Here is a 25,386-nt window from a genome sequence, read left to right as displayed (position 1 = left end):
TAGGAGTCTAAAGCAGGGCTGGAAAAACAGCAGAGGAGTCGGCCTGAATGCTAAATTAGAGAGAACAGCCCAGACTTGTTTTCCAAGCCTCATTCATTTCGTTGCATCATGCTAGATATTGGTCAGGAAAGAGATGGGTTGATATAAAATAAGCTTTCAACAAGAGTGTTTTCCTTTCCCCCAGTGCTGCGTGCCCCGAGGGCCAGGCAGGGTTGCGGGGGCAGCTGCTGACGGCGTGTCGGCTGGTTTGCTGGTGCTGCGTGTGCCGCAGGAGCGTCACGTGGGGTTTGTAGCAGCGCATCCCTTCCGGGGGATCAAAGCACGTTCTGGCGGAGAATAAATGTCAGTCTCAAGATGAGCTGTACTTGGCAGCGAGCAGAGGTGATGCTCAGGTGGGGGAAACCCTGTCAACTACAGAAATTAAATTTTAGAAACTTCCCTTCACTTGTTGGCGTCTGAGCTGCCCGAAATGAAAAGGCAGAGAATCACAGACTGGTTTGGGTGGGAAGGGGCCTTAAAGATCATCTAGTTCTACCCCCGCTGCCATGGGCAGAGGAGCAGCCCTGGTGCAGTGTGGCCACCACACGGTCACGCTGCCAGCAGCCTCTGTGCAATGGTGGCATCTAGTGGCTGCTGCACCCGGCGGGGTGGTGGCCCTCTTGTCCCCAGGTCCCTGGGACCAGGGGGGAGCCAAGACTGAGCTTGAGCTGTAGGCTGAGCCTAGGAAAGCGAGGTGGGCTGCAAACAGACCAAAAAAAAAAAAAAGATATCCCATGCAAGCTTTAAAGGGAGTCCCTTTGAGTTGTCCTGATGCACTGAGTGTTTATGGAAGAGGGAAGCTGAAATTTTCTCCAAAATGTTGCAGTTGTGCAGTTTTTGTCCTTACCAGTGAGCTTGTAGGTAGTTTGCTCAAAAACCTTTTGGAAATGTAGTCCCTAGTCCCAGTTTGGGTGTGTGCACGTTAGAGAGCATCATTTTCCTCCAACCCGTGTTACCAGACACTGCTTAAAAGCTGACTGTAGCCTAGAATAAAAAGTCAAAACTTTCACCTCGAGCGTGTGTGAATTCCTCAGGCCAGTTTCACGGCAGTGCCGCGGGGGTGCAATCCTCACAAAGGCCTTTGCCCTTCGCCTCCAGCACTCTGATGCCAAGGAGAGAAGTTCTGCACAAAGACCCCGACTGCCCTGAGGCCAGGCAGCACAACCAGTCGACTGGCAGCCGTCTGGAAACGTGAAGGGAAGGATTTGGTACTTTTCTTTCTCTGTGCTCTTGCATTCGGCATTTGACGTCCATCGTGGTGAGCTCTTCTAGTGTCCCGCACAGGTGATGGGCCATCCTGTCCCCTGGGAAGGGATATCTGCAGGGGCAAGTACAACCATGCACCTCGTGCTTCCTCCCTCTGTCTGGTGGGATTTAAAAGACATGGAGGTATCCCTGGAGGGATTTCAAAGCCGTGTAGATGTGGTGCTGAGGGACATGGGTTAGTGGTGGCCTTGGCAGTGCTGGGGTAACGGTTGGACTCGATGATCTTAAAGGCCTTTTCCAACCAAAACGATCCTGTGATTCTATGGTCTCACATACCTTCTCTTCTGAGCATAGACATCGCTGTGAAGGCCATGAAGGACGTCTACTTTGCTTATTTATTTGCCCTGAGCATCTCTGGAGCAAGGAGCAGTTGCAGCAGGAGCTCAAGAAGGTTTCCAGTGCTGTTTTCTGGTGGTTGCCCGCTTTGGTCATGGCCATATTGTTCTACCCGCAGACTGACGTTGCTCTGATTTAAAGTACGTGGTGTAGTTTCGGATGGGCATGGAGGGAATGGGTGTTCAAAGCATCGCTCTGGTGACTGAGTCATGTATATTCATGACAAGGAACATGTTCCCCGTGTTGGGGGGTAGGCTGGGCAGTTCCTGAGCGTGGAGCCTAACGAGGGCATTTCTGGGTTTGTGTGTTTGGCGTTTCCATTAATGAGTTTTCTTCTCTTTCCAGTCCAGCTGAACCTCTCTCGCTTTTAAAGAGCTGATAGTCGAGTGATTTGTTTCACCTGACGGCGGCATTTTTGGAAACACGTGGCCTCTGTGCCCCGAAAATGGTGGTGTTATCCCCCCTCCTTGGTGCTCACATGCAACTGCTCCATCCATGCGCCTGGGCTGCTGGCACGGAGGGTGCTGAGGACTTACCACATGCAGGGAGCTCTTGTGCCTGACAAGAAATGGGGCAGTTCTGCGTGGAGCAGAGTCTCTGGGGATCATCTGCAACAGGGCAGTGGGCTTAATTAGCCCCTTCCCTAACGACCCATCAGCCTGTGCCAGGGGATGATCCTGGTTTAGGAACTGGGGGGAGATGCCTGGGTGCTCCCTCCTGGTTGCGGAGCAGGCTTGCTCCCACTGCTGCTCACCGTCCCTGGGGACGAGGGAGATTGATATCCGCCTGGAAATAAATACAGATCCTTCACTTGTCTCTGGAGGAAGATAAAATGTAAACTGTCTATTTTCTATGATAAAGCACTGGAAATAGTTGGAATTTAAGATAATTATCTTTATTGCTTTTTATAGCACCCTGTGAAGGCTGAAATCTAATTTGTTTTCCCTAACAGGGAGCTCCTGCTGATGACTCAGAAAAATCCATTTGCTTTATTGACGAACTTGTCTGGTTGGTTATCGGGGCAGCGTTCTCCTTGCAGGAAAAAGGGAAATACAGGTCGTAACACAACAGTGGGGTTTTAATATGGATTCAGCGTTTGGTATCTGTTGGCAAGAGGAAGAAATAAAAGTTGATCTAATCGGAGTGAAGCGACTCTGCTTTATTAAAGACGGTTGTAAATCAGTTGGTGCGTTAGTGGGCGTGCAGTGATGGTGCATTAACTGGAGCTTGGGGAGAAGCTGCTTTTCCTGAGCACCTGGTACCCCTGGGCCGTTCCCGAGCGGGAAGGAGGTGGGAGGTGCGGTCCTGCCTCTTCCCTCCTGTGCCTGGGGCCACGGGGAGCGGCGTCTTCGGCTCCGTTTGGACCTGTTGCTTGCAAGTGGAGTTGCCCCTTTTTTTAAACAACTTCTCTGCCCGAATGTGAGAGGCAGGCTCCTAGTTTTTGACAAACTCTGTGTGTGTGAAGCTGCTGGGCACCCCAGATGCGAAGGAGTCGCCTGCCAGCACAGCCCGGCGGTGTGGTTTGAGGGTGTCCCGCTGCTCTGGTAGGATGGCTCTGCCAAAAGGAGTTGTCCGTGCTGCACTCTCAGCTGTTGGTAAAGGGGGAGAGATATGACCCTGTATGATACGCACCCGAGAGCTGCTCAGAAGAGGAAACACCATTTTCTGGACAGGCTTTCGGTATCACCTGCCTCCCAAAAAGTCCTTTGAACTGTTCAAAAGTCCTTTGAGCAATGCTGTTTGTTTGAGAGATGGTGGCTCTGCAGGCTGACTTAGCAGAGATGCTTCTAAATTGTTCATATCTCTGTTTGACCCCCCGAAAGTCTGTCGCTTAGTGCTGTCACTTGCTACAGATTGCTGAATCTCCTGCAGCTCCAGTCCTAACAGGTTTTATCCAACAATGGAGAAGTAAGAAGCAATCTAGGGGTTACCTATATTTTTAGGGAGGAGGGAGAGAGCTCCACGAGGAGTAGCCTTTGCCTTGAAGCCGAGGTCCGTTTCTGTCAGGTCTCTGTAGCCCTCCACGAAGACGCGGTCCAGCAAGAGGGAGAAACCATCACTTTGTGTGAACACCAAGTGATAGATCTGGGTGGGCAGAGCAGGTTTCTTGTCCTTCTCTGAAGACCTGCTTGGTGTTTGCTCAGCTTTTTCTGGGTTTCCTTTCAGGAATTGACTACAAGACCACGACGATCTTGTTGGACGGCAGAAGGGTCAAGCTGGAACTCTGGTGAGTGTCTCCGAGCTGCTTTGGCCACGAGTGCAGGACGGGTGACAGTGCTGGTGGTGGGATGCTGTACCGAGCTGTGGGGAGCACAGAGCACCCCCAGGCGTGCAGTGCTGTTCTTACCAGGCAGTTACTCCAGCAAACCGGACCTCTTTCTGTCGGTCGAGTAGCACAAACCATTGTTTTGGAAGCAATATTGGATTTTCCTGAAATCCTGGGATGAGAAATATAGACAAGAGAATAGGAAAGGAGGAGAAAAAAAAAAATAGAGTGAAGTCCCTACAGAAGCCTGGATATTTCTCAATGACTTAAGCAGAAAATTAAAACAAGAGCAGTGACTAGACCTCACAGTTAGTGTCAGAGTGTGGTAAACCCCTGGAGAGCAGGATTAACTGGAGTGACCTGACACTGGGATGGAGATGGGAGAACGCTGCATGGGAGGGGTGACCCCTGCTTTATCTGTCAGCACCGGAGGGAGATCTGGAGTCCTTCTGGCCCAGTTTTGTCTGAGGTTTAACCTGCTGAGAAGCTGACACAACAATCCTGTAGATGAAAGACGAAGGATAAGTAGCCTGCCCCTATTCTGGGTTTCACCTGGATCTAGTAGGGAATGACACAGGCCCTAACACATGAAGTTAAATAGCCCCTTTACCAATGCTTGTGTCAAATAACAGGAATATTAGTAATCTGTGTGAATTGTTAAATAGGAATTAATAACGCCGTGGTCTCAGCCTCAGTGACTTGACTCCAGCAGCATATATTTTCCTGGTTTAATTACACCCCTGCGCTCTGAAGCTGAATGTCCTCATTTTTCTTACAAAAGTAAAGCAGCAGCTAGTTTATCTTTTCCAGCTTGTATGTTTATATGTGCTGCTCCTATTTTGTCTCTTGTAAGATGTCTGTTTTAACAATTCAGCCCCAAGTGTGTGGTTAACTTACTGCTTCCCTCTTGAAACCCTCTTGTTTTTATACTGTAATTTTTGAGCTGGAGAATCAGCACAGGACCTGAAAAGCTGGTAGCATTGGTTTATGATGCCTTAGTGTAATCTTTTACCATTACTTTCCTCATGCAACCCAACATTTGATTGTCAGGGGAGAAGAAGATGTAAGCACAGACTGTTAGATTGATGTCCAGGACCAATAATATGATCCTTGAAAGCTTTAGATCTGAAAGAATGACTGTCCTGAACTTGAGGTCAGTGCCTTTTTCATATAGCTGGTGCAAATCGGAGGCTGAGGGATTCATCAGCCTTCTCAGGGGTCATTAATGTGTCTTTTATCCTGGCCCAGTGAATAGATATGATAGACATCGTAACGTGTCTCTGATTGCCCTGACACATTTCAGTATATACTGGTTAAATCAGTGTCTGGGCTCTGGCTTACTGTCCCAGATGTTCCCACTGGCACTGAGAGGTCCTGGTAATGTGGTCAAACTTATTTATACCACGTCAAGAGTTGCAGTCAGGACAAGCAATAGTGATTGAATAGCCCCTTATTGTCGCAGTGGGCCAGAAACGCTGTTCCCTAGTCCTGTTCTTGTACTCTCTGTAGGGTATGATCGAACAGGTCTGTCAGATCTGGGCATAAAGATACTTCCTTTCATTTTGGTTAAAACGTGTTTAGAAAAATAAGTGAAACTAGACAGTGCAAGACAATTTCTCCTATTGGAAGTGTTCAAGGCCAGGCTGGATGGGGCTTTGAGCAGCCTGGTCTGGTGGAAGGTGTCCCTGCCCGTGGCAGGGGGTTGGAACAAGATGAGCTTTAAGGTCCCTTCCAACCCAAAGCATTCTGTGATTCTATCTTGAGTGGTTATGTTCATTTTCTGTTCTCCATGACTAGGAGAGGTCTGCAGTCTCACTCTGACTTTGAACTCCCATGGACTGTAGGGAACTAGAGAGAAAATCTTGCCCAAGGGAGTGAAATGACTTACATCCTCGTACATCATAAGGTAGTGCTGAAGCTGAGTGGTTTTGGTTTGTGTCTGACTGTAACCAAAGGTGGTGATGCACCCACCAGTTCTTCCAAAAAAACACCGTGCAGAGCAGTTTGGATACCATGCATGTTCTAAAGGTCTGAGAAGATCAACGCTGAATGTTATTTATATATTTTTTTTAGGTCCAACAGGAGATGTGCAGGATGGGATTTGATTCTCCACATCTCACAGCTGTAACTTTTCTTTGTTGCAGGGACACATCAGGGCAAGGAAGATTTTGCACCATTTTCAGATCCTACTCTAGAGGAGCCCAGGTGAGTGCTGCTCTCAGTGCTTCGATGGGGCACGCTTGCTTTTCATTTAGGCTGTAAAAATCATGCCATAGTGAAGAGCTCTGAAGAGGAACACATCGAAAGGATGGGATCTCTGTGAATGCCAAGAGGCACTGCGTGTCGTCTTGCTGCCTGGTATTCTGTTTTTATGAAATGGTGGGAGAGAGGGGAGTGAATGACAGACTTTCCTAAACTGCTACAGGAAAGGTCTGTTACAGACTGTATTCAGTGTTAGTTTCTAGGGAAGGGCTGAGAAGATGGGGTTATAGAGGACAAGGCAATTCTAGCTCTAGATCTGCCTCAGCTTTAGTGTGGGAGCTCGTACTTTCTGAGGTTTGTCACATTTGTTTAAATATGACACTGGCTTTCCCAATGGAGTTCTTCCAGTCTGTGGTGCCTTCAAGTCAGTTCCAAAAATAGGGTGGCTCCTACTTGCATGTTTGATGCAGACTTGAAACTAGAGCAGCTCCACTGGATCGTAAAGTACGTTCCTTAAAACATGAGACAGAGTGTTACACTTAGAGGTTCTCCTTTGGGCCCTGCTCCAGAATAGCATCTCGATTCTGAACAGCAGAAAAATCTTGTGGTCCTCTGTAAGATTGCTGTTAGTTAACAGTGCTTTCTTATAGTTTTATTGTCATCCTTTTAGTAATGTGACAGGCTCCCTCCAGGATAGTCTTTCTGAGTTAAATGAACTGCTGTGTTTTCTCTTTGGTATCCAAATCGGAAAACTTTGTAGAAAATTCCTCCTCTCTCAGACACAAAGAGTCGGAAGCTATAGATCAAGCTCCTGACTGTGCCAGCGTCCTGGCAGCTTCCCAGCCTTTGGGAAGCTTTGCCACTTTTATTCAAGCTCTTGCCACTATTGCTCTTGGCTTTTTGCTCCTTGTAGCTGTAGACCTTTTGCTTTGCTAACTGGTAAAATCCATCACGCACTCTAAGGCTTCCTGCAAATTCCCTTGCGCTGTAGACATGAGAGCACTTTGCCTGGGATGTGCTGTTGATATCTCCTCCGGTGTCTTGTTTGTTCTTGTTTGTGCACATCTCTGGTGGTGTGGATGGCTTTGAGGCAGCTCCTTTGAAGCAGAGGCCAATTTCCTGGTGCTTGCAGAAGTGCAAGGCAAGGAGTGTCGGAGCGTGCCTCCAGCGGTGGGAGAGTACGGGATCTCCCGTTCGCATGCTCGATCCCATGTGTGAGTTTATCTTTAAGCTTCCCTCTGCCCATATTACGTTTCAGAAGAATCTGGAGCTCCAATCCTAATATAACCTGTGGGTTTGAGACCATGTAATTTGCCTTACCTGTTATAAATCAACAGAATCAGCCAACGTGGTTTTCTGGTGACCACATAACTTCGCTTTGGTCAGTTTTTCTCTGAGACCTTGCCGTATCAGATGCCCAGATCAAACTAGGAATAGAAAGTGGCAGGCTTCCCAACTAATGTGCCTAGAAATATCATCTGAGAGCTTCTACCCCTGTCTGCAGCATGACCTGCTTTTCCAAAGTGCTGTACAAAAGACTTTCTCCCCTTGGTGTAGACTGTGAGCTCCTCGGAGCAAGTGCTGTGTCTCCACAGGGCTGCACCCAGCAGAGCCTGCACCCACATGCCAGAACTCGTAGCTGGGGCCGCCTTACAGTGAACTGGGGTAGACAGGAGAGGTGAAACAAGTAGTGATGAGAATACTTGAATTGGATGGAGAGACAGGTACACATCTGCCTAGAACCTGCTCTGGAGCTGTAAGGCACTTGGCACGGTGCATCCTTTGGGTTCTTGCAGCCTGTTCTCCCTAGACACTACGTTTGACACTGGATGCCGTGAAGGTGGTTTGTATCTGGTTGACCTTACGTTTGAAATTGAAGATTGCTTTTATCTTCCTTCCTCAAAATGAAGTTCTTGACCTTCTTTGCTTTGGAGGCAACATCTTGCCCTTCTGCTGTATTTATCAGTATTGCTTTAGGAACTCTCACCTGAACATCTGCAAGGCTTGCCTCATCCATCTTATCTGCTTCCCCCTCCCAAGGAGTCTATCTGAGAGATGTTCGCAGTAAACCTCATCAGCCAGGCAGAGGGACATCTAATGTGAATACTTTATTGCTGAATGCTGGGGTGTGGAGCTTGTTTGCACAGCAAGGTGTAGCTTATGCCTTTTCCTCAGAGCCTGCATTCTGCTTGTGCAAAAGGTGCCGTTTCCAAAGTACTGTTTTCGTGCCTTAATCCTGATATTCCAAAATAGTCAACCCTTACCCTTAAAAACAACAAAACAGCCCTAAACAGCAAGCCTGCCCAGTAGGAGGAGGGGTAGTTCCCGAGTGAAATATCTCCACTGCCCTCTGAAAGTGTTCTTGAGGTGACCACAGTGAGAAGTGGGTGCCTCTTGAAGGCTGATAACTAGAGTCCCTGTGCAGTCTGCTCCAGGTGGCTTGGAGTAAAACTCGGACTGGTTTCAGCAGCAGGTGGTTGGCTCCCATGTGGCTGTACAGCAATAGTCCTGTGTTAGCAGGAATAAGGGTATTGTCTCTCTTAAATAACTCACCACATAGAATCACAGACTGGTTTGGGTTGGAAGGGACCTTAAAGCTCATCCTGTTCCAACCCCCTGCCCTGGGCAGGGACACCTTCCACCAGACCAGGTTGCTCCAAGCCCCATCCAACCTGGCCTTGAACACTGCCAGGGAGGGGGCAGCCACAGCTGCTCTGGGCAACCTGGGCCAGGGTCTCACCACCCTCACAGCAAAGAATTTCTTCCCAATATCTCATCTCAATCTCCCCTCTTTCAGTTTAAAACCATTCCCCCTCGTCCTGTCACTCCATGCCCTTGTAAAAAGTCCCTCTCCAGCTTTCTTGTAGCCCCTTCAGGCACTGGAAGGTGCTAGAAGGTCTCCCCAGAGCCTTCTCTTCTCCAGGCTGAACAGCCCCAGCTCTCTCAGCCTGTCTCCAGAGCAGAGGGGCTCCAGCCCTCTGAGCATCTTCGTGGCCTCCTCTGGACTCGCTCCAACAGCTCCGTGTCCTTCTGTTGGGGCCCCAGAGCTGGACGCAGCACTGCAGGGGGGTCTCCTGAGAGCGGAGCAGAGGGGCAGAATCCCCTCCCTCGCCCTGCTGGCCACGCTGCTGGGGATGCAGCCTGTCTTTCAATGGAAGAGGAAAGTATCTTAATTTAAACTCGTAATGGTTAACCAAAGTGAGAGGACTGTTTGTTTTGAATATCAAATGCCTGTGTGACTGCAAGAATGGACTTCAACACCTCCAGTTATTTTCAGTATGCAGAAGCTAACTTCTTCTGGCATAGCGTCAGCATAAAGACAACTTAATCCAGTGCTGTTTGGGTGAAAAGAGATAAAATGCAGCATTTAATGCTGCGTGCTGTACTGACTTCTTTGCTTCAGCTGGCTGCTTTCCTCTCTTGATATCCTCAGACTTCAGGACTTCTGCTGTAGGAAGCCTGATGCAAATCCAGTTGGAGGCAAGAGAAACAGCTTTTTTTTTTAACCTAACAAGCCAAAAGCTCAGGAAGAATAAATAGAGCAGAGAAGAGAGATGCCAGGGTGGGAAAAGCTCTGTTTAATGTGATATTTGTACAAGAACGGCTCGGGATAAACTGGCCACAAGCACCTTCACACTGAAAATTAGCAGCAGGTTCTCACTGAGTGGAGGAGCAAGACCCTGAACTGATCTTCCCGTAAGGAGCACAAGGGGAGCTTGAAGAATGTGTTTCCAAAGAGGACTTTGACAGGCTGGCTGTGGGAGCAGAGGCTGGCCTCAGCACCCTGGCAGCCCGTGCAGGGGTGACTGAGAACAGGGTGGGCATCTGAATAGCCAGGGCTTAAGAGAGTCCTTGGTATGAGAAGTGCCTTCAGGTAAGGGATGCACACCTGACTTTCCCACACACACCTTATTGTTTCTCAAGTGTAGTGATAAGAATTGAATCTTCTGAAGTAAACCCTGGAGAGGCTGCACAGTGGGAAAACAGTCTCCAGACAGGCAGCAGACCTTCTCGGGAGTTTTCCTTTCCCCACAGCACAGCCTCGTGCTTTGCTCAGCCTGCACTTCAGGCTAGTCCCTCCCAGTGAAAGGGCTGCTCTTGAGCACCTCAATGCCTTCCTCAGTTTAGACTCCACACCACTTGCCTGGGTACGTAGCCATGTGGGTTTCATGTTTGGCAGGAACAACTTCTGCTTGAAAACATCAAGTAAAATAGCTTCACTGTCCTTGATGAGCTGCTTCAAATGAGGAGCAGTCCCTTCTTTCAGCTTTTGCCTCGGGCTTTGCTGTGAGGATCACAGATCTGTCCTGCCTCCCCTCCCTGCCCTGCCTAGCTGCTCTGCCCTCATTAGGGGTGCAGTGAGCTCTTTGGCTCAAGGTGGAGGCTTGTGGCATACTGGTGTGCCTGGGACTCGGCTCCGTTTACAGAATCACAGAATCAGTCAGGTTGGAAGAGCCCTCTGGGATCATCGAGTCCAACCATTGCCCTGACACCACCATGGCAACTAGACCAGGGCACTAAGTGCCATGTCCAGGCTTTTCTTAAACCCCTCCAGAGATGGTGACTCCACCACCTCCCTGGGCAGCCCCTTCCAATGGCTAATGACCCTTGCTGAGAAGAAATGCTTCCTAATGTCCAACCTGAACCTCCCCTGGCGAAGCTTGAGGCTGTGTCCTCTTGTCCTATTGCTAGTTGCCCGGGAGAAGAGGCCGACTCCCACTTCTCTTCTTGCTTCCCAGAGGTTTGAGTTTCCCTTCTCCTACCACAGCTGCTTTCATCATCCCTTCCCTCTTAGGGTCTGTTGGGCCTGTAGGGCCTGACCGCATGGCTTCAGGGTCTTGCTTTGGGGCAAAAGAGGAGCAATCGTGTCTGGGATAGCAGAGCGCTGGCCCCTGGGCACCGGTGTGGCAGGGAGAGTGTGCAGGGCACATCATGGTGAGCGCAGAGCCAGGGGAGGGTAGAGATGGAAACCCAGTAGTGTTGTGACCTGCAGAACAAACTCGGGGAGCTTGGAGCTTGCTGTGTTGCAGAAGGATTTTTATATTAGTTGTCGCAGCGTAGTGCATGGTGAAAGGTGTTTAGTGATGCTTAAAGGTGCTTCAGAAATCTTTCGTTTTGCTCCTGGCCTGCTGCTCTGTGGCTTTTTGCTGCTCGGTTATAAGGTCTCAATCATACCGACAGCAGAGCTGGCACGCTGATCTCGACTGTTGGGTGCAGCTGTGGCTCTTCTGGCTGCTGTGAGCAAACGCAAGCTATTCCAAGAGTGATCACAGAGGGGAGAGAGACGGTTGTGGTGGTGCTTTCTGATCTAGCAAGGGAGCAGCAGTGCTGGTATCGTTCCTGATGCCCTCATGTGCCAGGGATTTAAACTGTTTCTGGAAATGTGGCTTGCCAACTCTTCCCAGACAGTGTGATACAGAAGGTCCTTCATGAATAGTCTCAGACCATCTCCAGGAAGCCATAATCAACATTCAAAAACGCTCCCATCTTACAGCAAAGCTGCAGCCCTAACAGAAGAATGAATATCACAGAATCACAGAATCAACCAGGTTGGAAGAGACCTCAGGGATCATCGAGTCCAACCGTTGCCCTGACACCACCATGTCAACTAGACCAGGGCACTAAGTGCCATGTCCAGTCTTTTCTTAAACCCCTCCAGAGATGGTGACTCCACCACCTCCCTGGGCAGCCCTTTCCAATGGCTAATAACCCTTTCTGTAAAGAAATTCTTCCTGATGTCCAGCCTGAACCTCCCCTGGCGAAGCTTGAGGCTGTGCCCTCTTGTCCTATCGCTGGTTGCCCGGGAGAAGAGGCCGACTCCCACTTCACTACAACCTCCCTTCAGGTAGTTGTAGACTGCAATATCGTTGAGTTCTGCTTAGGCAGGTGATTTGAGTAGCTGCTGTTTATCCTCTTCAGGGCTTCTTAGTATGCAGGAAGGTGGTGGCTTTTTTGGCAGCTCAGCAGACTCTGAGATGGAGGCTCTGCTCTACCTTATGGCTTTCTTGGTTGCTGCAAGTACCTCACCTGCCTCAGGCTGTTTTGATGGGGTTGTCCAGCTGCTGGAGGAGTCCCCCCTGCCTGCCAAAATGGTTTATCAAAAGCTCAGTCATAAATAACCCCCCCCCAATGTGTTATGCTGTTGGGAAATGGTTTGGCAGCAGGATGTGATGGCCCATGAGCCAAGGTCCAAGGTGCCAGCTGGAAAGCCGTGACCAAACATCGCTTCGAAAGAGCAGGCAGGAGAGACAGAGTGTTCTGGTTGCCGTCAGCGCTGGATCTTTGTTTGTGGTTTACTTTGTCCTGTGGGACAGAGAAATCCAGCCGGGGGGGGGGTCTTCCAGGCTTCTTCAGCAACAGCTTTTTTCCATCGGTGGAGAATGCCAGCGAGTGACACTTTCCTGGCCGCCCTGTCATCTGCCTGCACTGAGCTGAAGTCCTTGGCAGTCGTGCGAGCGATTGCTTCCCCCAGCCGTGTCCTTGCCTGCTTGTGCGAGTGGCTGGAGATCCAGCTCCCAAAGCATCTGAGAAGCCTTTTTGGAGAAGTCTGCTTTGCACTGATGGGTGAGCGTGCTGCTTCTCTCTCACCTTTAACAGCTTCTTGCTTATAAGCCTGGTCTAAACATGCAGCAAGCAGCCAGGGATGATACTTTTTTCCTTTTCCCCTTGGTTATGTGGGCAGATCTTTGTGCAAGCTCCTGCAGAAAACAAGTTTGGGTTTTGGCAGAGTGAAGTGTCCACATGTGCCGCTGGATACAATGACAGATGATCTCGCTGTGTTCCTTGTTCACTATGTGACGTACTCACATGGAAACCTCGGTCGTTGGTGTGCTTAGGGTCGTGCCGATCCCAGTGGCGTGGAACAAAAACAGAGTGGAAGTGAACTTTGAAAATCAATTGTGAAAAGATCCAAGACAGGTCTGGGGTTGAGTCCAGTCATCTTCCACCTCACACAGAAGCCTGTAGGCAGGTTGAAGAGAACACGAAGAAAGGAGGGTTGGTGAGGGCTCCAGAATACCCTGGATCTGAGAACCTGAGGGTGCAGCTTTTCACTTCATGCTGCGGGAGCCTGGGGTACGTAACACTTATAAAGGTGCTTTGTGAAACTAAAAATTGAGAGGTGTGGAGATATTATGGTGTTGACAACCATCTAGGCACTTAGAGAATAATTTAGGCTGCAAATGGGAAGCTGTTCGTTTGTCTAGTTGAGTAAATTAAAATTCTGGGCACATTATTCCAAAGGAGACTTTTTTTAAAAAAAAAAGAAAAAGAAAACCCAACAGATCTTACTTGGAGCACTCTGCAGAGATGGAGCCAGCTCCCTGTCTGTGTGCTGTTCTCTCTAGGGAGGAAAATGCTAATGACAAAGTGTATTTGGGATGTGTGCTTTAGAAACGTGGTGTCTGGAGCACGCCAGCGCTACGTGGAAGAAATACGAGGTTATTTGGCAGCACCATGAGCTGGCCAGAGCCTTTTAAAGACTGCTTCCTCCATCTTCTGCTGAGGTACAGTAGAGCTGGTGTTAATACCCGTGCTGGGGAGGATGGGACAGAAGCAAGGCATTAGACACCTTGGCCTTGGTGTCTTCTGAGCTTTGGGAAGCTTCACTTGACAATCTTAACTCTAAATGTCCATGCCTGGAGCTGTGTTATGGCTTGGAGGGTGAGCTGGCAGACAGTGTTGTCTCTTGCATTTAGATATCGCCGTCTTGACCTTCCACCCTGCTCCTGAGAACTCAGGGCTGCAGTTTTGCTGATGTTTTATCCTTATTCCTATTTAAAGAAGAACCAGGCTGCAGCTGCCAGCAAGCTTAAAAACCCTCTCCTCCTAGAGCGTACTTCTGGCAGAAGCAGTCTTCACAAACTAGGTCTTGGGTCTGTTTCTCTTGGCTAAAGGAACTTGTCAATCCAGAAATAAAATAAGTAGACTTTCTTTAACTCGCTGGCAGTTTGTCTTGGAAGGGGGTCATCAAACTTTTTGCTTTGTTATTCCCTGACTCTCATTCATTCACATGTGCAGCCTTGGAAGCTCAAAGTCAAAACAAATATAACAAAAATGAAAAAGCCCAGAGTCTCTCTCTTTTTTTTCTTTTTTTTTTTTTTTGTTGTTTAATGCACTTAAGATGTGATGTATCCTGGTATTTCTTGAGTTGGGTTCTTGAAAAGCAGTATCTTTGTTTTTGTGGATTTTTTTAATTATGGAAAATTATTCCTTCCTTATTTTTTCCTATCTAAACCTCGGAGAAACTGATTCTCTCATCCAAAACAAAACCCAACTTCCAATTCTTTTTGAGTATAAAGTTTTTTGACTGTTCTAGAAATGAGAAATGCAAAAAATCATGGACGCAAGCCATGAGCCCTAGATTTTCCTTGGAGGAAACTGAAGATGCATCTGTTCCCCCCACCCCACACATGCTTCTGCAACTCTGAAAACTCATCGTCAGGTGCCTCAGAACAACCTCAAACCCAGACTTTGAAGGGCTCGCTCTTCGTGTTGGGCTATCAGACATGCAGACCAACCCACCACGCGAGGACAGAAGAAGCAAGCTTTGCCTGGAGAGCGACTGCCCAGGATGGAAGTGCTGTGCAGTGAGGTTGGGGATAAAGCTCCAGGATCAGAATTGTTCTGACCAAGACGACTTAAAAATGGCAAAATTGAGCAGGCTTTGTGAGAGCTGCTCGTTCTGAGAGAGCTTTGAGAGAAAGGCAAACAACATCCAGGCACACCCAGCACACTCGGAGAAAGGCTTTTGCAAGTGGGGGGAACACTTCAAGTGCCAGCTCAAGACTTTACTATGAGGATTCAAGTGCCTTTGGCTCAGATGCCCTGACTTTTATTGTTCCCGTGTGCTCCAGATCTCATGTTGATGATTATTCTTCCGTAAACTTGAGGTGTTTCACATACTTGAGGTGTTTCACATACTTGAGGTGTATCACATCACTCTGTACAGGCTTTGCCCACTTCATCACGGGCTTTGGCAGCAGCAGATGTGTTTCAGGAGGACTGAGGAGTACTGTTTCCCATCTGTGTAGAGGATCTTCCATTTCCATGAGTAAAGGAGCAACTCCACTAGTACCTGAGGGTGCCTGATAGTCCCTGATGTACCAGGGCAGATGCTCAGCAGTTTGTCAGCTCCCTCCTTCGCTGCGCCCTATCGAGGCATCTCCTAGGGAGGACCAGGCTGCCAGCTGAGACTTCCCTTTGCCAACTTCAGACCTCTTCTGCGTGCGCTGGGGACTCGCCATAGGGACGGCTGTTCCTGGAGGACGCCCCTGATTCAGAGAAGACTGGTTCTGCTGAGCTTGCTGCTCAATGAGCTGTTATCCTGGAGCCTGGCTCGGGCCGCTTTGCTTTGCCCTTGGCTTAGTCTCACCGCTGCCGGGTTACCTTTCATCCGGCGCCGCGTTCCCAGCTGTGCTGCCTCCTCCCACGGTGCGAGATCATCTGTTCCTCCGTAGTTCCCGTTTCAGGGCATCTTCGACTGCGCTTCTGCGAAGGAGCCTTGAAGTGCCTGTTGTCACTTGAGATGTCCTTGATTGCAAAGACGAGAGTGACAGGAAGTCAGAAAAATAACGGGAGAGTGGCAGAAAGGCTGCTGCTTCAGACAATGTGCTAAATGCTGTGTGTGCCCAGCCGGTGCTGAGAGGCAGCTCCGGTTGTGTGCCTGCAGGGCCGTCCATAGCCTACTTTCCTTGTGTCTGTCCTCAGAAGTGCTTTGGTTCAAGAAAAGCTCACTTGGTAGGAGCTGCTGCAGACCTGAGTGGTGGCCAGCAGGCTCGTTGTGGTCCTGAGTCCTGCCAGCAGGGCTCGAGGCACGGGTGGATACCCTCCGAGGTGCTGCTCCATGTCGGCATGGCTGCAGGCACAAACTTCCCTGCCTTGAGTTGTGCCTGTCCTGCTTGCCAGCATCATTGTGCTGCACCTCAAAGGTGGCTGGGAAGTGAGTCAGGGACGTGGGTGGTGTTCAGGGAAGATGGATGTGGGCCTGGGGATGCTGTAGGTACCTCTCTTTCCAGACGAAAGGGCAGGGGGAAGGTCCTACAGCGAGATCTTTGATGTGACCCTCTGGGGTGTGCCAGCATCGCTGTACCACGTTCGTTCTCTGCCAGTGCAGCAGTGACAATTGGCAACACCAGCCACCTTCAGCAAAGCCTGGCGAGGATCCCGGTCGTGAGATCTCAGTCCTGCACAGATGCTGTGTGGCTTATTGGCATCACTCAACTTTATCCTTGCCAACAAAGGGACGACAGAATGAGACAGGTTCTGGAGAGGGAAAACGTGCTGCAGATGGGTGTGCTTTATTAACCTCTTCATGTTCTGCTGCCATCCTGCCACTGAATGCAGCTGTTCGGCATCAGGGGAAAAGACAAAGGCTGTTTCTGCCTCAGTGAGTTTGTATCAGATTTGTGAGAGGAGGAAAGTGTGCTTTGCTCCTCCAGATACAGTCACCAAGGCAGTTCCTGCTGCTTTGGAAATGATTTGGAGGATGTTCAAGCCAAAACAGGAGTAAAACCTTCCCTAGTAGTCTGGGACTGAGTTAGCACAGACCTGTTGTCTCAATTTCTGCCCCAGCAAGCACACAAATAGTGCAGGTGGAGCAATGTTCTGCACCTTAGCCTTTTGGTTTCTGCATATGGAGGTGGTCTTTCAGGTGTGTCTCCCTTTCGTTTTGCTGACTATGAAACTTCCTGATCGCTCCTGCTTTTCTTCCACCAGGGAATTCTCTTGGTGTACGACATCACTAATCGCTGGTCCTTCGACGGGATAGACCGATGGATAAAGGAAATAGATGAGGTGAGTTGAATGGAAGAACACATGCAGTGGTCTACAGCAAAATATATAGTGGTCTGGAGCTGTTGGAGTGAGTCCAGAGGAGGCCACGAAGATGCTCAGAGGGCTGGAGCCCCTCTGCTATGGAGACAGGCTGAGAGAGTTGGGGCTGTTCAGCCTGGGGAAGAGAAGGCTCCAGGGAGACCTTCTAGCACCTTCCAGTACCTGAAGGGGCTACAGGAAAGCTGGAGAGGGGCTTTTTACAAGGGCATGGAGTGATAGGATGAGGGGGAACGATTTTAAGCTGAAAGAGATTGAGATGAGATAGTGGGAAGAAATTGTTTGCTGTGAGGGTGGTGAGAGCCTGGCCCAGGTTGCCCAGAGAAGCTGTGGCTGCCCCCTCCCTGGCAGTGCTCAAGGCCAGGTTGGATGGGGCTTGGAGCAACCTGGTCTGGTGGAAGGTGTCCCTGCCCGTGGCAGGGGGGTTGGAACGAGATGAGCTTTAAGGTCCCTTCCAACCCAAACCATTCTGTGATTCTATGAAATCCAGAGTAGTAGGAAAGGGCTTGGGAATGGTCAAGGAAGATAGGAAGGTCCTCTCTAAAACGGTCTGCAGAGGGGGTACATTAGTGTTGTACGGCTTGGCAGTCCCTCTCAGTCACAGAGCAGTTTCTTTGCCCTTCACTGCTATTGCGGCTAAGCAGAACACGGGGTGTGGGCTGCCCTTACTGAGGACAAGCCATGATTTCTCTGCTTCTTTCCTTTTTTTTAAGCATGCCCCTGGTGTCCCTCGGATCCTGGTGGGAAACAGGCTTCACCTCGCCTTCAAGCGGCAGGTGCCAACGGAGCAGGCGCGGGCTTATGCGGAGAAGAACTGCATGACGTTTTTTGAGGTCAGCCCCCTGTGCAACTTCAACGTCATCGAGTCCTTCACGGAGTTGTCCCGTATCGTCCTCATGCGGCACGGCATGGAGAAGATCTGGAGACCAAACAGAGGTGAGTAGCGAGGAAGATGCACCATGTAGGGAAGGCGTGAGAGCTGGCTGGGCTGAAATGGAGGGGTAGGACTGACTGCCTGGGTGGGAGGTGTGTTTATTTGTAACTGGGGGATCTGAAAGCACCTGACACGGAGAAATGCCTCGGGTGAGACAAGCAGAAGCTGAGCCACAACAAGCACAGGAGCCCGGCAGGCAGCGGTGAGGGCTGGGCAGCTCCGCAGGGCCGTTCGGCATGTCTAGGACCTGAATTGCTCTGGGGCAGCCTCCACCTCTCCACTTAGACTCTGGATGAGGCTGAGGGCAATTAAGGTTACACCTTGAAAGTACTTCAATCAAATGGCTGTGTGGGATGAACCCAAGCGCAAGCACCTCTGTCCTTACCCTTTGCCTGAGCTTCTGTCTCCTCTTCTGGAGGGACGTGGAAGCAGAGCGAGTCCAAGGAGCTGAAAGGGACTCAATCACGTCCCTGCTGTCGGCGTGCAGCAGTGGGCTGGGATGTTCCCTATACCCAGGCACGTGCGTTGCAGCGTGGCAAACTGCGAGCAGAGTCCGTGTCACGTCTTGGCCTCTTGCGTTTGAAACAAAATAGTCTTAGGTCCCACGTTCCTGACCGGAGGTCGCAGTGTGCCCTGCTGGTGGTCTGAGCAGCAGGAGGTTTGCACTCCTGGGGTGACCTGCCTTCACATGGATCCCCAGCTCCTGCTCACGAGGGAGGGAGAATCCTGTTTGCTGGCCCCAGTCACCAAATTGTCTGCCTGGGCTCCTGCCCCTGCCCTGTCTCCAGCTTGCAGAGGGAAAGAGCAGGAACTGGGCTGCATTCACAGCCCTCTCCTGAACCTCTTCCAGAGGCAGGACTTGCAGCTGCTGGCTGCCCGCTCTGGAATAGCAGCGTGGCTTTGCGGCAGGCTGGAGGTGAAAGCGTGCCCTCGTGTGGCTGCTTGCTGGGAGATCCCCGCCAAGGAGACTTCCCAGAGCAGCCTCACATGGTGTACGCTGAGCTAAGAGGACGCTGGGAAGCTTGAAAAGGCAGAGTCATCTTCTGGCTTGGTGGCATCTCTGTTGCTGCAGGCCCTGTGGCTGCAGTTGAGACTGTCCTGCTCCAGGGCTTGCTGACCCTGTTGCCTCCTTCCCTGGGTATGTCCTTCTGGTTGCCAAATGATGGCTTGAGAAGCCAAGTGTCTGGCAGGAATGTGAGTGGCAGTGCCTAAACCCCATGTTGACACCAAACTGGTGTCTCACAAAGCACTAACCTCCAACGGCAGAGCTTACCTGGAGGTTCCCAAGCTTCTGTCCTGTCTAATCTGCTCCCTGTTCAAGGCTCCTGGGCAATCGTTATTGGTTCCTCTCCCCAAAGGAGCAGGAACTGCACAGCGTAAGGAATAGCTGTAGGGAGAACGCAGCCCTTGAAATCTCTTGGCCCTTGAGTGTCTGGTCTTTCCTCCCACCAGTGTTCAGCTTACAGGACCTGTGCTGCCGAGCCATCGTGTCCTGCACCCCAGTCCACCTCATTGACAAGCTGCCGTTGCCCGTCACCATCAAGAGTCACCTGAAATCCTTCTCGATGGCCAACGGGATGAACGCGGTGATGATGCACGGCCGGTCGTATTCCTTGGCCAGCAGCGGCGGCGGGAGCAGCAGCAAAGGGAACAGCTTGAAGAGATCCAAATCAATTCGCCCGCCCCAGAGCCCCCCACAGAACTGCTCACGCAACAACTGCAAGATCTCTTAGCAGGATGGACGTGAGCTTCTGAGGTGTCCGCACCCACCCACCGATGTACAGCTGTTTGCACACTTAACCCTTTGCGACTGGATCCTTTCAGAGGGGCCGCGGGCGGGTTTTTGCCGACGGCGCACGCGGGCGCTGGGGACGTGCTCCCGTTTTGGCCGCGCGTAGGAAGCGCGGTGCCGGCTGGATCTCGCCGCGCTGGCGGGGAGAGGACTCTGCCAAGTGACCCTCCAAGAATGCTTTGGGCTTTGCCTCTCGGCCCTGGGGGTGGAAAATTCAGCAGCTGCCGGGTTGGGGAGGGGAGGGGAAGGGAAGGGGAAAAAAGCTCATCCAGTCTCAATGGAGAAATGGATTTAATGGAAGATTGAGAGGCTTAAGGGAGTGGGCAAGGAGAGTCTGTGCTGCAACTTTAACTCTTGGCCTCCTGAACAGATTGCTGGTGCAATAGTGATCATTGGATGTAGGGAAAAAAATGAAATGGGCACAGGGAACTAGTGACAGTTTTCACTGGGATGTTAACCTGCTGTTGCCAAAAAAAACCAAGGCAAGAGTTGGCCAATTGGGAGCGGGAAGGAAGCAGTCTGCTTGCCTTCTTCGTTTATTTATGTAAATATTATACATACATATATATATCACTTGTTTTTTAAGGGTTGTTTTTTTTTTTAAGAAGCAGTCAGGGAAAATTTTATGCAGCCATGTACATACAAGCACTGGATTAACTTTCCCAGTGTGAGCAAAGGGGAGAAGTGGAGGATTTCCCGATGAAAACACACAGATGCTTTAAGAGACTCTCAGTCGCCACCCGCGCTCGCGCTGGGTCTTTCTCAATGCCACGTCTGCAGAAGGAAGGACCGATTTGTGTGTACCATACCCCAAGCTGCTTTATTCCGATCATTCCCTAAAAGTTGTGAGTGCCAGAGGCAGGGCGGGGAGGCCGGGTCTGGGGGTTTGTGGTAGGCAGGACGAAGGGGCAGCTCTGCGCTCAGACTGATGCCCTCCTCGCTTTGCACCTTCTGACGCGCGGCTCGTCGGGGCTGAGGAGCAGAGGGTGAAGCATCATGCCTAAAGCAGAGGAAAAACGCTGAATTTTGTCCCTTAGTGCTGCAAAACCTCGGCGGTGGCTCCCAGAGCCCTCCATCTGCGACAGCCCCCGAATCCCGGCTGCTGCTTCTCGCTTTGCTTTTCCAAAGGCGTCGTGCCTGAGCCGGCGTCGCGGCGGCTCCTCCCGGATGAAAGTGGGGAAAGGACAGAAGCAGCTTTTCCCCGCTGGAGCGTGGAGGAGCAGGGACTGGGAAGGTGAAAGGTTTGGGTGGGAAAGCAGCAATCCCCAGGTCCCGTCATGGCAAATCCCCTCGGCTCTCGGGGCAGCCCTGGGACATGGGGAAAGCAAACTGCTCTGCTCTGTAGGACTGCTCCGGGGTTTGAGAGGGGCACGCGTGCTCAGCGGCAAGAGCTTGAGATGTGCACGTGCCGTGGGAGAAGATCCTGTGTCAAGCAAGGGCACGTGCTTCCCTGGCTTCGTCCCGTGCTGTAAATTCACCTGGAAGCTCAGAAATCCCACCTCGCCCCTTGCAGAAGCTAAGCGGGGTTGGCAGCGGGGCTAAGCTATGCCAACAGATACTCATAGGCGGCCAGGACGTGTAGATTGTGAGTAGGGTGGTAGAAAGCGAATTGCTTTTCCTTGTGCTGGGCTGGTCTCCTCCTCAGCGAGGGGAGCAGCCGGTGCAGTGCTGCCATCTCCCTCCTGGGGTTAGCAACTCCTCAGGGCCTGGGCTCGCCCTTCTCCAGCCCCTGCCCAGAGCCGCTCGTCGCATTGCGCGGGCAGAATGAAGCCGCAGCGGCTCCCGCGCGGCCGACGGACCCGCGTTGTTCAGGCAGAGGAGCATCCCTCCGCGGGGCCATCGCCTTCCCCGCCTTCGGAGCCGACCTGGGAGGTGAAGACGCCCTCCCCACCCTTTTGTTCTGCTCTACAATCCAGGGGTAGGTCTCTTGGCTCATCTCTAGCGTGCTTTATTGCCCGGCTCGAATGAGCGAGGAGAGAATTAAACCCCCAGGCAGATGGAGAGGAGGGGAGGGGGAGAAGAATCCTTTGTAGTGGTGGTTTGGCTCGAGAGCAAAGCCCGAGCCGAGCTCGGCGTGGTGGCACGAAGGCCGGGGGATTTGGAGAACCTGTCTGGGATGGCCGGCACCTGTTTCCCATCACTTATCACGCAGCAGAAGACAATCGCTGCTGGCTCAGCAGCCCCCGGGGATCTACAGCCGACAGGTGATGGGCACCGCAGACGGGCGACTGCTCCTGGGAAACATCCCCCAAGCGCCGCGGGGCCCCTCGCCGGGCTGCTCCGGGCAGGAGGGGCGAAGGGTTCCTTCCCCAAATCACAAAAGCTGCTGCATGTCTAGAAAAGCTCCGTGCACCTCTGCTTGGTTTGGCTTTGCCACGTGTGACACCTCCCCACACCTTTTATCCTGCGGTTGATTTTTTTTCTTCACCCTATAAAGTCTCAACAGATCCTGGCCGGAGTGAGGATGAAAGATTTACCTGGAGCCATTGCTCAGCAAAAACCTTTTTCTGGGTTTTGGGTTTGTTTTTCTTTAATTTAAAAGGAAAAGATTCTTGCATCTGATGTCAACACTAGTCTGTAGCTGCTCTCCAACACTTGTACCATTCCTGAATTGGGTTTTTTTTGGACTATCCTTTTATTTTTTTATTCCTTTGTACAGTCAATGTTGTTCAACTGATTCTACTTGGTTTTGTTTTGTATAAATTAAAGTCTTTTTTTTTTGTTTTGTTTTGAACTACCAATTGAAAGGTGGAGAAGTTGTATCAATTTTCCTATGGACTGGGAAGAGGTTGAAGGGAAAAGGGGGTAATTTTGCCCAAAACTGGGGAGTTGGGGCTGCTTGTGGTGTAGGGGTCTGTGGCCATTTGTAGGATCAGCCACACAATTAACTCCTGTGAACCTCAGGTTGTACCTTCTGGGGGTCTTAAAGTTACAATTCCTGGCTCTGGGGGTTCTTTTGCCCTTCTCTACACACGCAGAAGCTGAAACTGTTCTTACTAAAAGCTGTTTTTGCAGAACTGCTGATTTTTGGGTAGTGGAGCTCTAGGAAGAGGCAGGCCAGGCTGCCCCACGTTTAATATCTCGGGCGGCTGTAGGCAGCCGGGCTCCGCAGCGGCGTTGGGCGCAGCCCCTGCTACACGAGGGTGGGTTTTGCAGGTAAAATCAAAGCCTTAAATCGTCCCTTTGAGCCCGGGCGAGCTCAGGGGGCGAGGACTGAGTGCCACCCCAGTGTCCACCCATCCTACCCAGACTGGAACAAGCTGGAAGTCAGACCGGGATCAACGTGACTTTGAAATGGAGAAGATGCCGCAGGGAGCTCAGACCCCCCATGTCACCATCGGGGTGTTGCTGGGGCTGGGGGGGAGCCCCCAGGAAGGGGGTTTGCTCCTGGGGTGGAGGGGAAACTTCATTCCTGATGCTTTTCTTTCTCGTTTGCAGCCCACCTCCCCCTGACCTCCCTTTTTCCCTGTCTGCTCGCTTCCCTAGGATCAGATTTTCCACTTCGTACCAGACCGGCCACGCTTGTTTTAACAGCTTAAGTAGTAATTGCCGGGGCTGGGAGGGGGCACGGGGGAAATGAGATAGTGTCTGCAGCCTGGAAAACCCTGGAGCTAAGGTGAAAGCCTGGTCAGGGAAGTCAGGGAGACTTTTTTGTTAATCCTTTGCAGGGGGGTTCTGAAAATGTCTGTTCCCTCTCGCCAGCAGAGCCCAAACAAAGGCTGTGTGTGGTTTCAGGTGGGGTACGGGCAGCCAGAGCCTGTGGCGCTGGAGCTGCCTGTGCTCAGGCAGAGCCGGGCGAGAAAACCCCCTGCACAGCTGGAGCGGTGGGGAAAGGCTGGGAGAGCTTATGGGGTGCCTGTTCCTTGGGGAAAGAGGAGGGAGCAGGTTGCTCTGGGCTGGTTCAGGTGTTCCCTAGTTGAGTGCGTTTCTCTGACCCTCACCTTCCCGATTCGAGGGTGTCTGGGGTCGGTCCCGCTGTCCCCGGCGGGGTTGTGCCATGCAGGCTGCGAAGAACCGGTGACCTTCATCTGACTGCACCCGAGATGCTTGAAAACGAGGATGCGCGTGCCCATGGGTGCACTGGCGGGGCAGGAGCTCTCCTGCCTGCGTGCGGGGTGTTATCGGAGGGGGGACGTGGTGCTGTGCCCTTCCCTCCAGGACGGGGTGCTGAGCTCCCTTGCCTCGAAGGGAGAAGGTGAGCCACAAAACTCACATCGGTGTCTCTGATCTTTGAAAGTGACCCCAAAAAATCCCTGTTCTCGGGTTCAGTGGGTGCGTGGACGTGCAGAGGTGAACGGTTTGGGGGAGACTGAGGTTATGGCTGCTTTAAGCCTTTAGATGGTGAAAGTCTGTCGTGGGCTTGGTCCAGGGTGGGGAGAGTCGCTTTTTCTTTCATCTTGTGCTGAAGAAACACTAGCAGGGCCCGGGCGGGGGTCCCCAGGCCTGGGTGAGGGTCTGGAGTCATTGAGAGCTGCATTTCCAACCACGTGGCGTCTGGCCGGCCTCGTACCGCCGAGGCACAGGTTCCCGGCAGGCGCTTGTCCCGGCCTCGCTGCCTTTGATCCCGGTGACACGGGGTTGAGGTGTCTTGGGCTTCGGCGTGAAACACGGGTCGCCCCTCAGGGGCTGCTCCCCGGCCCCAGAGAGGGGCCAGCACCGGCATCTCCTTGGACTGTTGCTGTGACCACGTGGAGCCCAGCGTGGGGGTGGGCCAAAGGTGGGCTCTGGGTTTCCTCTTCCCTCCTGCACCAGCACCCTCGGAAGGACCCTGGGGCACCCCAAAGTGGATTTGTGGCCTCGGGGAGCGAGGTGTTGCAGCAGCCTGCCGCAGCGAGGTGGGTTTGGGGGCCGGGGGGCTCCATGCGTGATGCTGCTGCAGGCAGGCAGTGTCTGGGCTCGGCTGGCTGGCCCCGGGGCGGGCAGGGCACAGCCCCACGCAGCTCCCAGGCCGGGGCATCCTGATGCAATTCCCTGTTTGCAAAACATCTCATCAGCCTCCCCGCGAGCGTCCCGGGGCAGCGTAACCTCCCCGCCGTGTCCGAGGCCGGCCGGGCCCTCGGGCACAGCCACAGGACACGCTCTGGCCCCCCATGCGTGGGCACGGCAAGCTGGTGTCCGGCCTGATGCTGCTTTGGGGTTTCAGAGCCCCGGCACTGGGCTGTTCGCTGGCCCCCGTGGCCACTCGGGCAGGGAAGCGGCGGTGGCAGGTCGCGGCGCTGTGTCAGCGGCCCCGCTGAAGGTCAGCGTGCCGGGGCACGGCGGCTGCGGCCCTGCCAGCGCGGCGAGTGGCGAGGGCCCCCCCCGGAGCGCCTGGTCCGGTGCAACGGGGCTTTCCCGGGAGCCACAGACTGGGGGAGCACCAACCCATGACAGGCAAAAACACCTCTGGGGTGTGCGTGGGTTGGTTTCCCCCCCCAAAAAATACCAGGAAAAGGCTCCCAGCTTTCCCACCCCCCACACCTGCCCCTCCAGTTTGTGGCCTTGCCGAGGGGAGGGTGGAGGTGCTGAGCTGCCCCCCGAGGGCAAACCCCCTTGGGTGGGTTGTGGCTCTCGCCAGTGCCGGAGGAGTTAATGCTCCTGAGCTGCTGTGAAATGTTCCTGCTGCAGGTCAGTCTCCAGCGGGGATTAGGGAGATCTGGCCGGGGAGCCAGGCCCGGCTCCTGCCAGCTTAGGGCCGGCTGCGGGACGTGCTCGGGGAGGCAGCGGCAGGATTGGAGCCCG

The 25,386-nt window shown here is 52.2% G+C and overlaps 1 protein-coding gene across 2 annotated transcripts in view; it reads left to right on the top strand.

Annotated features, from left to right (window-relative positions):
• RAB40C (RAB40C, member RAS oncogene family) overlaps positions 1-22,406 on the top strand; it is a 39,573-nt gene extending 17,167 nt beyond the window's left edge. For both annotated transcript variants that reach the window (XM_068420094.1, XM_068420095.1), the window contains exons 3-7: positions 3,808-3,868; positions 6,052-6,112; positions 16,826-16,903; positions 17,653-17,875; positions 19,326-22,406. In XM_068420094.1, the coding sequence (XP_068276195.1) occupies positions 3,808-3,868; positions 6,052-6,112; positions 16,826-16,903; positions 17,653-17,875; positions 19,326-19,606 (704 nt within the window). In that variant the 3' untranslated portion in view covers positions 19,607-22,406. The remainder of the gene's footprint in view (positions 1-3,807; positions 3,869-6,051; positions 6,113-16,825; positions 16,904-17,652; positions 17,876-19,325) is intronic.
• The last annotated feature ends 2,980 nt before the right edge of the window (positions 22,407-25,386 follow it).

Source organism: Nyctibius grandis, chromosome 30 (assembly GCF_013368605.1).
Source record: "Nyctibius grandis isolate bNycGra1 chromosome 30, bNycGra1.pri, whole genome shotgun sequence".
Lineage (NCBI taxonomy): Eukaryota > Metazoa > Chordata > Aves > Nyctibiiformes > Nyctibiidae > Nyctibius > Nyctibius grandis.
Note: the sequence above shows the minus strand (reverse complement) of the source record. Positions and strands in the feature narration are given on the sequence as shown.